This window comes from Heptranchias perlo, chromosome 2, assembly GCF_035084215.1.
Source record: "Heptranchias perlo isolate sHepPer1 chromosome 2, sHepPer1.hap1, whole genome shotgun sequence".
NCBI lineage: Eukaryota > Metazoa > Chordata > Chondrichthyes > Hexanchiformes > Hexanchidae > Heptranchias > Heptranchias perlo.
In genome coordinates this window covers 124,634,857-124,649,747 of record NC_090326.1, presented here as the reverse complement: position 1 = coordinate 124,649,747, position 14,891 = coordinate 124,634,857, and the positions used below count along the sequence as shown (strand labels likewise).

Sequence of the window (14,891 nt, the reverse complement as noted above, 5' to 3'; positions counted from 1 at the left end):
TTCCTTATCTCTACCCAAACTGTTTCATTATCTTGATGCTTTGTCCCAATATCATTTATCTGTATTACAGTGATTCTTTCCTTTATTAACATAGCCACCCCACCTCCCCTTCCTTCCTGCCTGTCCTTCCTGATTGTTAAATACCCTGGCATATTTAATTCCCAGTCGTTGTCACCCTGCAGCCATCTTTCTGTAATGGCCACAAGATCATACCCATACGTAGTTATTTGTGCCGTTAACTCGTCCATTTTGTTACGAATGCTACGTGCATTCAGATAAAGAACTTTCAAATCTGTTTTGTGACGCTTAGTTCCTGCTTTTTCCTTTTTTAACACTTTACCTATTACTCCATACCTTCTGTCCCTTCCTGTTACGCTTTCCTCTGTCTCCCTGCTCAGGTTCCCAACCCCCTGCCACTTTAGTTTAAACCCTCCCCAACAGCACGAGCAAACACTCCTCCTAGGACAGCGGTCCCGGCCCTGCCCAGGTGCAGACCGTCCGGTTTGTACTGGTCCCACCTCCCCCAGAACCGTTTCCAGTGTCCCAGGAATTTGAATCCCTCCCCCTTGCACCATTCCTCTAGCCATGTATTCATTTGAAATATCCTCCTATTTCTACTCTGACTAGCACGTGGCACTGGCAGCAATCCTGAGATTACTACCTTTGAGGTCCTATTTTTTAATTTACCTCCTAACTCCCTATATTCTGCTTTTAGGACCTCATCCCCTTTTTTACCTATATCGTTGGTGCCTATGTGCACCACGACAGCTGGCTGTTCGCCCTCCCCCTCCAAAATGTTCTGTAGCCGCTCCGAGACGTCCTTGATCCTTGCACCAGGGAGGCAACACACCATCCTGGAGTCTCGGTTGCGGCCGCAGAAACGCCTGTCTATTCCCCTTACAATTGAGTCCCCTATCACTATAGCTCTTCCACTCTTTTTCCTCCCAGCCTGTGCAGCAGAGCCACCCGTGGTGCCAGGAAGTTGGCTGCTGCTGCCTTCCCCTGATAAGTCATCCCCCCCAACAGCATCCAAAGTGGCATATCTGTTTGAGAGGGGGATGGCCACAGGGGACCCCTGCACTACCTGCCTGCACCTCTTACAATTACCTCCATAAATTCAGCGTGGGTTGCCAAATTTTAATTGTTATAGCAATTATTTTGCCGTTACATGGAAATTTTTCAAACAGAAACAGCTCTAAAAAGATATGCATTTGTGACAAATACTTAAAACATAATGGAATCTGGAAGATTTGGCCTAGTAATGTTGATTACATACCATTGAGGCTTGTCTTGGTTTTTAAATAGGTTTATCTTTATTGGCAAGAAGAAACTAAACAGCATTTGAGTTTATTCTGCAACATACTCCAGAAACATCTATTAACTGTTTGAGTAAACAATCACATGACTATGCCTAACTAATTCTTTTACAGTGGAAATTCATTCTCATCACATCGCCCTTCTTTTGAGCTAACAAATCAAAAATATCTTTACTGGATTTCGGAATAGACTACCCTCAGTCTGATAGCAAACAAAAAGATTATTTTGCTCCTGCAACAGTTTGCTGTTACTAACTAGCCAATAGGGCTGAAATTCCATGGGACTTCCACCGGTCTCCTACCGTAACTCCAGCAAGAGATCAATCGTGGAATTTTAGCCCCATTATCTCTATATTTCACAACCCTGCCTATTCAGGCATTGATATTTCTGCTGCTCATAATGGTACAACAGTAACACCTGCATAGGAAAGAAAACTTGAACAGTAGGATCGTCAGGCTCAGATTCATCTGGTGCTGGTGGCAACTCACTCTTAGGGCTCGATTTTAGGAGGGAGGCGGGTTGGCAGTGGGTGGTCGACTGGGTGCTTGGGTAACGCGCCCAGTGAATTCGGGGTGCTCCGCATGCGATCGCAGCCTAATTGAAGGCATTTACCTTGGCTTCCGGGTTTCGCGGTGGAAAGCTGCGCAGCGGGCGGACTGCGCAGCTGCATCATAGGCTGTCACCTGGAGGAGCCCTATTTAAAGGGGCAGTCCTCCACTGACTGATGCTGCCGAAAGGAGCCAAAATTACAGCATGGAGCAGCCCAGGGGGAAAGCTGCTCCCAGATTTAATGATGCCTCACTCCAGGTCCTACTGGATGGGGTGAGGAGGAGGAGGACAGAGATCTTCTCCCCGGCGGACGGGAGGAAGCAGCCTGCCTCTGCCACCACGAAGGCCTGGCTTGAGGTGGCAGAGGAGGTCACCAGCACCACCAACATATCACGCACCTGCATACAGTGCAGGAGGCGCTTCAATGACCTAAGTAGGTCAGCGGAAGTGAGTACAATTACTCATTCCCCTACACACCGTCTGCCACATCACTGCCCCCAACCCACATCTCCTTCTGCACTGCCAACACTACTCTGTCACATCACTCCTCACACCCACACAAATCTCATCCTCATCTTACCTGCACTTACTCACCTCACCAGTACTCATCCCACCACTACCACTCAACCCAATCCTCATACAATCTCATGGCTCCGTCTCATACTCACTCTCTCATGCATCTCTTTCACAGTCGGCCTCATCCAACCTGCCACTACCTGTGCTGCAGCCACACGGCATGCATCACAATTGTGTAGTAGGAAGCGTAAGGCAAACATGTCTTGAGCATGAAGGGGATGCACAAGGGTGTTTGAGGGTTTGTCATGGTTTTTACTTATATTTGATTTCTCATCAACTCACATTACATATTATATTGTCACCACTACTGCCACGTCTTTGCAAATCTTGTCTGGTTTGTGCAATAATGCCCTTTCCTGAGGATCACCATGAAGACCCACACCTGATGCCACCCATTGTGTCACTGCAGAGTGGGTGTAGGTGTATTTGCAGGGCCCTTTTGTGCAGACGACTGAGAGACGTCGGCGATGTCCCCGGTGGCACCCTGGAAGGATGCAGAGGAGAAGTTGTTGAGGGCAGTGGTGACTTTGACAGCGACAGGTAAGAAGATGGTGCTCGGGCCAGCCGGGAGCAGCTCAGCATGAAGGAGGCTGCAGATGTCCAGAACTACATGTCGAGTGACTCTGAGCCTCCGTGTGCACTGCTGCTCAGAGAGGTCCAGGAAGCTGAGCCTCGGTCTGTAGACCCTGTGGTGAGGGTAGTGCCTTCTGCACTCCCTCTCTGCGGTAGCCTTCCCTCCTGCCGTGCAGGTGGATATGTCACAGCACTGAGTTGTGGAGCTCCACGTGTCAGAGATGGATGGCGAGGCTGGTGATGCTGTTCGTCTTCTGAGGAGGTCATGACTGCAGCTACGGCGGCCCCCATCTGGAAGATGTACGTTTGAGGGGGTCCGCAAGGCAGGTAAATGTGTCTGCACACTGGGGTTGAGGTTGCAAGTTTGTGAATTTTATTGTTAGGAGGAGGGTGGTGGACGCCAAACTTTGTCCAAAGTCACAGAGTGGCCTCCTGCAATAAGTGAGGGCCTCCCCTCCCCACCTGTCAAATGGACCTTTGCAGCTGCCACATGCTGGTGGCAGCAACACGTCCATTTGAACTGGGAGTGTTTCCCCCAGTACGTGAAACACGCTCAGTTGAGTTGAAAATCCCACCCCTCCTAAAATATGCTACAAATCAGGTCTGCAAATGACCTGAACTATCTAATTAATTGGTTTAATTAAAGCCGGCGGGAGTCCCGCACGTGGGGGCTGCGCGCGCATCACTGGGGAACCCGGAAGTGGGCGGGTTGGAGCCGGGCTCCGGACCCGCCCCGGGAATCCCCGATTTTCGGAGCCCCCCCGCCACAAACCCGCCATCTCGGATGTCCGAAAATCGACCCCTTAGCCTCCAAAACCTGATTTTCTCCAAACTTGAAATCAACTGTAGATGCCTCAGGTTATTGTATATAGAGCGATTAGCTGTCTGCACTATATACGACCTTGGAGTCCTGGCCTTCCCTTTCACTTTAGCAGGACTTCCCAATAATTGTTCCTGTCAAGCTTGATCCTTACTTGAATACTAGGTTCTAACACTGTCAGTATTCAACTGGATATCACTGGTAAGACTTCTTAGCTTTCTTGCCAGCCATATCAATTTTTTGGTTCGCCATAGCACAAAACCAGTTCAAACTCAGCAATTCACAGTTGAAGCAATGAACAATACTTCAAAAAATATGGGATACATCAAATAATGTCCATGCACATTTTCAATGTATCATTTGTATGACATCCAACTACCAATCAATGGAGATGATTTTATCTACTCCCCATAGCCTGAAAATTGCTATTGATGTAGTGTTGAGGGGTTAAGTGAGGATTACTTAAATTCGGATCTTAAAAAGCAAAGTTTATTTAACAATAGTCTGTGTGTAGATAAGCATTGAGGTTATTGCTCTAAATATACGATTTGCAGTAGAAATTTAATACAGCAGCATGATGGGAGCTGAAATGGCATTTGTTCAGCATTTTGTATTAGGTGTGAGACCAAGGAAGTCATTTCATAATTCCCAGTGCATTGACCTTATTTTTCTAATTTAAAATTTCTAATTTAAAGTTTCACTGGTCAGTGAGTGTAGAGTTCTGTTTTTTCTCGAGAATTTTGTGAATGATGTGAGTGGGTATGTGCTTTATTGTGTTTAGTGTAAGATGTCTTCACATCCTTGTTTTATCCATGCCGTAATGCTTCAAGTGGCTTGCTGCGTGCTTTAATTTGCTTCCATATTTTGTAGGCCGTTACTGTGGAAACACGATCCCTCATCCCATCACATCGTTCAGTGATGCCTTGTTTGTCAATTTCATCTCTAACGATGTCAACTCATGCAAAGGTTTCAGAGCGACATATGCTGCATCCACATCAGGTAGGACTATACCTATCTAACTTTTAAAAACTCAGAGACAAGTAAGATCATTTTTTAAAATTCGTTCATGGGATGTGGGCGTCGCTGGCAAGGCCAGCATTTATTGCCCATCCCTAATTGCCCTTGAGAAGGTGGTGATAAGCCGCCTTCATGCAGAGCAAACTCCAATTTTGAGTAGTGGTTACCTGATAAATATAAGCTCTAATAGTGACATACATCAAGTAGCACAGGACCATCCAATTGGCATTCATGTTAATGGACATCATATAGTCCTGCACAATTGGGTACACACTTGTTACAGCAATAAATCTACAGCAACTCTAGTAAAGGAGACCCTAACACTGAAGCAGGCCCATTACAGTTAATTGCAAATTCAGGTAGAGGGTCTTCTTTATTATCTTAACTTTCAGATATTTCACTATCCAACTAACCAACAGAACTACTTCCTTAGCTAGGGGAGTAATTTAGAAAAGGGCACAGCAACAGACAACACTGAAAAATTCATGACATACAAGGGCTAAATGCAACAGATAAACACATATAGAAAGAACTGCAAAATGGAATAAAATTCTTTTCACATTTAATATATCTTGTCATCTGTCATACCTTTATTATGCAAACTATAAAATGTCAATTGCTCAAAAGCCAAATAAAGTGTCTTAGCCCTATGATGTCTACTATGGGTATCTAGAAGGTCCCTGTGGCATAAACATTGAGAGCAGTAATGATCTTCACAACAACTTGTAGTGCACAGCAGATGGTTGACTGTTCCTGCAGATCTACATGGACCTCAGACATACCTTCCCATCATGTACTAGTCCTTCAATATGCCCAGGGAGCTGACTTTTTCCAACTGACCCACTACCTAAGATAGTACCTGCTATGCCTCCTGTGGCCTCTGCTCAAAAGTCAGATTTCGTTTTCACTTTTCATTAGCCTTCTGTATTCCTTTTCCAGAGGATAAAAATCAACAGATCATCAAATAGTCCATTAGAACTTTCTACTGACATTACACAAATTTTTCCCTACATCTACTTTTTAATTAAAATTAGCGAAGACATGAATGATGGATCCCAACATACGGTAATCCAATGACTATAATTATACTATATACCACTGAACTGAGATGGCGCATTGCCTTATTGCCACCTTGTAAAGAACAGACTATTAACATATTAAGGACTTTTATAATGTAATTATCAATTGGTAATGACATATTAATGGAAAGGTACAGGAGAAAAGTTTCAGATAATAATTTAAGAAAGTCAATTGGAAGAGGTGCGTTCCATGATTTCGTTCACGCTTCTCAACTCCTTTAATATCTAAAGGTTATGCAAGATGTGATTAGTTTAAAAAATACACTAAATTTGTTGGTGTAATTAGGAAATCAGTGAAATTGTATATGGCTACATATTCGAGAGTACAGATAAAGTTAATAAGTAGTCTTTAAAAAAAGTATTATTAATAGTATTGTCATTGAACAATACTTACTGGAGTTATGTACTATTATTCTGTTCACAGCATGTGGTGGGACGTATCACATGGAGACTGGAGCATTCAATAGTCCCAACTATCCTGACATGTATCCACCCAACTATGAGTGTGTCTGGTATATCGTCAGCTCCCCTGGCAACCAAATCCAACTCTCCTTCATGTAATTAACATTTACATAATTCATATAAATGTATTTTACACCAATACCTAAAAGAGGCTTTTCCTTTGAATAAGTTACCTTATTTATTGTAAAACGTTATTACTGTAGTAATGTTTAGTTTGGGTCTCCTTGGGTATATTAGATAACTAATCAGATGAAATGTATTTTTAAATTTTGTTTACATTTAACAGAACATTCAATATTACGTATAGTATACACTGTGTCTTGGATTACCTTGAAATTCGAGAAGGGAATGCCACTGGACAGCTGATTGGACGTTTCTGTGGTAGTACTTTACCAGCAAATTACACATCAATTATGGGGCACATCCTGTGGGTGAAATTTGTCTCTGATGCGTCACTTCCTGGTGTTGGATTCAGGGCCACTTTTTCTCACCGTAAGTAGTGGATTCAGGACACAGTACTTTGGTTGTAAAAATAGTTCACATACTTTAAACTGAAACAGTTTGCAAATAGGGAGGAAGAATTGCTTTGTTTGTTAGGTGTAACAACATCGTAAATCTGATTTCCTTCAGTTAGTATTTCTAGTGAAATCATTAGCTTCATCAGCATTTTATGGCATGCTTCTGCCAGCTCTGAAACAACTATCCATTTAGTCCCATTCCCTTGCATTTTCCCCATATCCTTTTAAATTTTTGTTTTTCAAATAATTATGATATAGGACACATTTACAGTATCATGACATATAGCAACCAGGGAAGCTTATGTCAGATACTGAGAGCTCAATACTGCAGAAAGCCTAGAGGACTATAGAAAGTGCAGGGGTGAAATTAAAAAGGAAATTAGGAAAGCAAAGAGAGGGCATGAAAAAATATTGGCAAGTAAAATCAAGGAAAACCCAAAGAGGATAACTAAGGAAAGAGCAGGGCCTATTAGAGACCAAAAAGGTGGCCTGTGTATGGAGGCGGAAGACGTGGGTATGGTTCTTGATGAATACTTTGTGCCTGTCTTCACAAAAGAGGGGGACGATGCAGACATTGTAGTTAAGGAGGAGGAGTGTGAAATATTGAATGGGATAAACATAGTGAGAGAGGAAATATTAAGGGGTTTAGCATCTTTGAAAGTAGATAAATTGCCAGGCCCAGATGAAATATATTCCAGGCTGTTAAGAGAAGCAAGGGCGGAAATAACAGAGGTTCTGACCATCATTTTCCAATCCCCTCTGGCTACAGGTGTGGAACTGGAGGACTGCTAACGTTATACTGTTGTTTAAAAAGGGAGAAAGGGATAGACCACGTAATTACAGGCCAGTCAGCCTAACCTTGGTGGTGGGCAAATTATTGGAAACAATTCTGAGGGATAGTATTAATTGTCATTTAGAAAGGCACAGATTAATCAAGGACAGTCAGCATGGACTTGCTACGGGAAGGTCGAGTCTGACTAACTTGATTGAATTTTGTGAGGAGGTAACAAGGAGGGTCGATGAGGGTAGTGTGTTTGATGTAGTCTACATGGATTTTATCAAGGCTTTTGACAAGGTCCCACATGGCAGACTGGTCAGAAAAGTAAAAGCCCATTGGATGCAGAATTGGCTCAGTGGCAGGAAGCAAAGGGTAATGGTCGACGGGTGTTTTTGTGATGGGAAGGTTGTTTCCAGTGGAGTTCCATAGGGCTCAGTACTAGGTCCCTTGCTTTTTGAGGTATATATCAATGATTTAGACTTAAATGTAGGGGGCATGATTAAGAAGTTTGCAGATGATACAAAAGTTGGCCATGTGGTTGATAGTGAGGAAGGAAGCTGTAGACTGCAGGAAGTTATCAATGGACTGGTCAAGTGGGCAGAAAAGTGGCAAATGGAATTCAATCCGGAGAAGTGTGAGGTAATGTATTTGGGGAGGGCAAACAAGGCAAGGGAGTACACAATAAATGGTAGGATACTGAGAAGTGTAGAGGAATGGAGGGACTTTGGAGTGCACAGATCCCTGAAGTTAGCAGGACAGGTAGATAAGGTAGTTAAGAAGGCGTACGGGATACTTTCCTTTATTAGTCGAGGCATAGAATATAAGATCAGGGAGGTTATGCTAGAACTGTATAAAACACTAGTTAAGGCACAGCTAGAGTACTACGTACAGTCTGGTCACCACATTACAGGAAAGATGTGATTGCACTAGAGAGGGTACAGAGGAGATTTACGAGGATGTTGCCAGGACTGGAGAATTTTAGCTATGAAGAAAGATTGGATAGACTGGGGTTGTTTTCTTTGGAACAGAGGAGGCTGAGGGGAGATTTAATTGAGGTGTATAAAATTATGAGGGGCCTAGATAGAGTGATAGGAATGACCTATTTCCCTTAGCAGAGAGGTCAATAACCAAAGGGCATAGATTTAAAGTAATTGGTAGAAGGATTAGTGGGGAGCAGAGGAGAATTCATTTCACCCAGGGAGTGGTGGGGGTCTGGAACTTACTGCCTGAAAGGGTGGTAGAGGCAGAAACCCTCAACTCATTTAAAAAAGTACTTGGATATGCACCTGAAGTGCCGTAACCTACAAGGCTATGGACCAAGAGCTGGAAAGTGGGCTGGATAGCTCTTTTTCAGCCGGCACAGACACGATGGGCCGAATGGCCTCCTTCTGTGCTGTAAATTTCTATGATTCTAACCAGAGCAATCTTTCTCCAAAAGTTGTGTTTCTTGAAAAACAGTCTCTATTCCTTTTTCTAACAGGTTTTTGCCAAGTGATATTTTGTTAAAAACAAACAACTTTGATCAGAGGGAAAAAATCCATCAGATGTTTCCAGAAAAATAGTCTGAATGTTGAATTGTATTTACATAGTCAGGGCTGCCGGTTATATCTTTCAATGATTTATATCATTAAATAAAGCATCCAATTAGAGCAATGATGCCTTAATACTTCTGTTAAGGGCCTGATCTCTGGAGCTTTGTTATTAGGCAGTTTGGATACCATTATTTCATGCTTGATGACAAAATAGGGAAAGTACAAATACAAATTCCATTAAAAACAGCTGAAGCACTTCGTAAAGTCCCTACCGGCCATATAAGGGAACCTAAAAATAAGTCATGGGGCGAGCTTAGTGGATTTAATACGTGATGTGACTGAGCACTTGGGCAAGTATGAGCTGATCAGAGAGTCAGCATGGATTTGTGACGAGTAGGTCATGGTCTGACTAATCTAGTTGAATTTTTTGATGAGGTCACTGGCATGGTGGATAGAGGAATGTCTCTGGGTGTTATCTATATGGATTTCCAGAAGGTGATTGATAAGGCTACGCACTAGAGATTATTAGCAAAAATGAGAGCACATGGAATTGGAGGTAACCTTATGACATGTGTCAGTAATTGGTTGGGTGATAGAAAATGGAGAGTAGATATAAAAGGAACATTCTCTGATTGGCGGGATGTAACAAGTGGTGTTCCCCAAGGAGTTATACTGGAGCCTCAGATTTTCACCATATATTAATGACTTGGATGAAGGAATAGAGAGTTGTATATCCAAATTTGCAGATGAGACTAAGTTAGGAGGCATAGTAAGTTGTGTGAATGGGAGCAGGAGTTTACAAAGGGATATAGACAGACTAAGTGAGTGGGAAAACTACTGCAGATAAAGTTCATTGTGGGGATATGTAAGATTTCCAGTTTGAATCTGAAAAAAACAAACCAGAATATTTTTTTAATGTTGAGAGACTAGAAGCTGTGGAGGAGCAAAGGGATTTTGGTGTCATTGTACACAAATCAATAAAAGCTAGTACACAGGTACAAAAAGTAATCAAAAATGTTAATGGAATGGCTGCTTATATCTCAAGGGGGCTGGAATACAAAGGGGAGGAAGTAATGCTTCAGTTGTACAGAGCTTAGGTCAGACCCCATCTGGAGTACAGCATTCAGTTTTGGGCACCAAATCTCAGGAAAGATATATTGGCCTTGGAAGGGGTACAGCGCAGATCCACCAGAATGATACCAGAGCTTAAAGAGTTAAATTATGAAGACAGATTGCATAAATTTAGCTAGTATTCTCTTGAGTTTAGAAGGTTGAGGGTTTTGATATGGTAGAGCCTTAATTGACAAATAGTATACAGATAGATTTCCCTGAATCCTAAAGATCTGTGGGGGAATACCAAGGGCCTTTTAGGTTATCAGATTTCTGTTTGTAGGCCATCAGGTTTCTAAATATTTCTGCATGTGTTGACTTATCAGCATGTTATTTCTAATGCTATGTCCTAAAAAATATTTTCTGCAATGGCAGCACTATTTTCCTTTGAATAGCTGGAATTATCTTTGAGAGCTTAAGACACAGAGTCCCCAGGAGTGTGTCAATCTTTGCAGGGGGTCTGTTTCCCCCCCCTCCCCCACCCCCACAGAATAGTTTGAAAGTTACTGCTGTACTGAGCTTCATTGTATAATTGACTTTCCATATCACATTTGTGAAGAGTCAATTTGAAGTATGAAATAGTACATTTATTTACTTATACATTTTGTTTGTATTTAATATGTATGAACAGTTTAGGATATTTGTACAACGTAAAAGTATGAGATCAGTAGCGGCTGCACTCTACCATAAGTCAAGAATAAGTTGTAAACTGATAAGTTTCAACGAGTATTGGACATTGGTTTATTGATTTTAAGTTGAATTTTATATTTAAATTGAAAGCAGATAAAATATGTATTTTTATTATTGTAAATAGAGCAGGTGTTAACAGAAACGTCCCTTGGCTTGAGCTAAAATGTGTTTGTTTCAGTGTATGGCAATGAGATTGTAGGAACCCAAGGACAAATTACATCTCCACTATGGCCACGGCATTACCCACACAATGGCAACTACCACTGGACAATTACTGTTCCTGCGGGCAATATCATCCATGCCAGAATACTGGAGCTGGATATTGATGCACTTTTTGGATGCAGATTTGATAAGTTAATAGTAAGTAATCTTTCAATCTCAGGAAGATCTCAGAAGGCTTTGAGAACAATGTGAATGTATTATAGAATTTCAGTTGAGAGCCACAGTACAGCCTCAAAACCTTCAGCAACTCTTTCTGTTGTTCTTTTAAACTGAACACACCCGAGTTAAATTGAAAAAATGGAAAGCAAAAAAATTGAAGTCAATGGAAAAGAAAATCGTGTGGATTGTAAAACGGGCTGCCTATTCACTATCGCCTGTTTTGCGCCACTCCCCTATGTATCTATAATATGATAAAAGTCTTGTGTCTAGAGTTGTGTTGTGTCCACCATGCACTTTTGTTTGTCACACTTTTTCTGTCACACAATTGCCGTAACACTTTCATCATAACAGTTTGTTAATTGGCTCAAAGTAAAACAGCAGCAAATCAGAATTGAAAACATAGAAAAGTGCCAACAAAAACTATTAGAATGTTAAGAAAACAACCAGTAGTGAACAGTCAGGAGAATCAGTAATTAAAAATCACTGAATTTAATATTTGCAGAGATCTCTTAGAAACTTACAAATAATGCTGCCACATTCTGTACCCCTTCTCCCAGTGCTGCCTGCCTGCCACCCCGCCCCCCTCCTCACTGCAGACAGATAGCAGCAATTCACCAGTGAGCCAAACCCCACATTTCACCATCATTTCTGCCAAACCTTAGATTTCGCCTCAACAGTGCCAGAGTGGTGCTTCTTTGGAGTGATTCAGTGGAATCGGTATCAGGATTGAGACTAAGATCTCCCCCAGCTACTCACAAACCCAACTCCCAACTTTTGAGGAAAACATATCCCCATCGGACTGAGGTTTTATCGGGACACAATGTCCAGTATGGTAGATGGGAGGGAATTCCCAATCTGTAATCTGACTGAGGTGTTTCTAAAACAAAAGCAAATTACTGTGGATGGTGGAAATTTGAAATAAAAACAGAAAATGCTGAAAACATTCAGCAGGTCAGGCAGCGTCTGTGGAGAGAGAAACAGAGTTAACGTTTCAGGTCGATGACCTATCATCAGAACTGGAAAAGGTTAGAAACCCAGCTCTGTATTTACTTATAAACTGTTCAATCACTAACTTCTTCCCATTCTGATGAAAGGTCATCAACCTAAAACATTAACACTGTTTCTCTCTCCACAGATGCTGCTTGACCTGCTGAGTGTTTCCAGCATTTTCTGCTTTTATTTGAGGAGTTTCTAAGGTGTCCCTCTCCCCCAGGTCACTTACAAACGCACTTTCAAATTCCCAACTGCTTTTGGCCCTCCATTCACCACGACATTTCTGCAGCTACTGATCTGCTCAATCACACCCTCACCTCCACGTTTGATGGCCTTGTCCCCATTAAAACCATCATTCTCTCTCACCCTGGTCATTCCCCTGGTATAGCCCTCATCTCCATACCCTTAAGTCCAAGGGACGCAGACTTGAACGTTTATGGCAGACAGCTGGTTTAGCCCTTCATCGCCAGATCTGGCTGGATGACATTAAGCACTGTTGGGTCCTGCTCTCCACTGCCAAAACTGCTCATTATTCCAGGATGATCCTGAAATGCAAAGATAACCCCTGGCTTCTCTTCTCCACTACAAACCGTCATCTTAAACCTCTCTCCCCTGGCCCCTTCACCCTCACTTCCAACGAAAAGTGCGAGGAGCTCATGGACTTCTTTGTCACTAAGCTCATCCATTCAGCTGCCTCTGCCGCTTCCCTCTCTTCCTTTAGCCCACCAAGCTAAATTTCCCCTATGGCTCCCCCCTGCCCTGGGCCAGAACTCGCATCTTTCTCTAGTTTCTCTCCTATCTCCCTTCATGCCCTCTCCGAGCTCATCTTGACCATGAGACTCACCTCCTGCTCCCTCGACGTTATTCCCACTAAACTGCTGACTGCCCAACTTCCCTTCCTGGCCTCCATGTTATCTGATATTGTCAATGGTTCCCTCTCCTCAGGTACTGTCCCCCTCCCCTTCAAATCTGCTGTCATCACCCCCGTCCTCAAAAAACCCACCTTGACACCTCTGTCCTTGCAAACTACCGCCCCATCTCCAACCTCCCTTTCCTCTCCAAAGTCCTTAAATGTGTTGTCGCACCCAAATCTATGTCCATCTTTTCCGCAACTCCATGTTTGAATCCCTCCAATCAGGTTTCCGCCCCTGCCACAGTACTAAAACGGCCCTTATCAAAGTCAGAAATGACATCCCATGTGACTGCGATGATGGTAAACTATCCTTCCTCATCCTTCTCGACCTGTCTGCAGCCTTTGACACGGTTGACCACACCATCCTCCTCCAACACCTCTCCTCCGTCGTCAGCTGGGTGGAATTGTGCTCGCCTGGTTCCATTCTTATCTATCCAGTCGTAGCCAGAGAATCACCTGCAATGGCTTCTCTTCCTAATCCCGCACTGTTACCTCTGGAGTCCCCCAAGGATCTATCCTTGGCTCCCTCCTATTTCTCATGTACGTGCTGCCCCTCGATGACATCATTTGAAAAAACGTCAGATTCCACACGTACGCTGATGACACCCAGCTCTACCTCACAACCACCTCTCTCGACCCCTCCACTGTCTCTCATTTGTCACATTGCTTGTCCGACATCCAGTACTGGATGAGCAAAAATTTCCTCCAACTAAATATTGGGAAGACCAAAGCCATTGTCTTTCATCCCCGTCTCAAACTCCGTTCCCTCGTTACCAATTCCATCCCTCTCCCTGGCCAATGTCTGAGGCTGAACCAGACCGTTCGCAACCTTGGCATCCTATTTGACCCTGAGATGAGATTCCGACCACATATCTGCTCCATCACCAAGACCGCCTACTTCCAACTCCGTAACATCGCCTGTCTCCGCCCCTGCCTCAGCTCATCTGCTGCTGAAACCCTCGTCCATGCCTTTGTTACCTCCAGACTGGACGATTCCAGTGCTATCCTTGCTATCCTCCCATCTTCCACCGTCCATAAACTTGAGCTCATCCAAAACTCTGCTGCCCATATCCTAATTCGCACCAAGTCCCGTTCTCCCATCACCCCTGTGCTTGCTGACCTACATTGGCTTCCGGTCCGGGAATGCCTCGATTTTTAAATTCTCATCCTTGTTTTCAAATCCCTCCATGACCTCGCCCCTCCCTATTTCTGTAATCTCCTCCAGCCCTACAACCCTCCGAGATCTCTGTGCTCCTCCAATTCTTGCCTCTTGTGCATCCCCGATTTTAATCGTTCTACCATTGGCGGCCGTGCGTTCAGCTGCCTAGGCCCTAAGCTCTGGAATTATCCCCCTAAACCTCTTCGCCTCTCTCTCCTTTAAGACGCTTCTTTAAACCTATCTCTTTGACCAAGTTTTTGGTCACCTGTCCTATTACCTTCTTATGTGGCTTGGTGTCAAATTTTGTTTGATAATGCTCCTGTGAAGCGCCTTGGGACGTTTTACTACATTAATGGCGCTTTATAAATGCAAGTCATTGTTGTTGTTGTCAACTCTTCCAAAGATTGGTCTGATCATTGAAACA

The 14,891-nt window shown here is 43.3% G+C and overlaps 1 protein-coding gene across 1 annotated transcript in view; it reads left to right on the top strand.

Annotated features, from left to right (window-relative positions):
* cubn (cubilin (intrinsic factor-cobalamin receptor)) overlaps positions 1-14,891 on the top strand; it is a 347,393-nt gene that overhangs the window by 176,094 nt on the left and 156,408 nt on the right. Inside the window, exons 31-34 of the mRNA XM_068007070.1 lie at positions 4,706-4,834; positions 6,356-6,488; positions 6,680-6,885; positions 11,200-11,381. Coding sequence (XP_067863171.1) covers positions 4,706-4,834; positions 6,356-6,488; positions 6,680-6,885; positions 11,200-11,381 — 650 coding nt within the window. The remainder of the gene's footprint in view (positions 1-4,705; positions 4,835-6,355; positions 6,489-6,679; positions 6,886-11,199; positions 11,382-14,891) is intronic.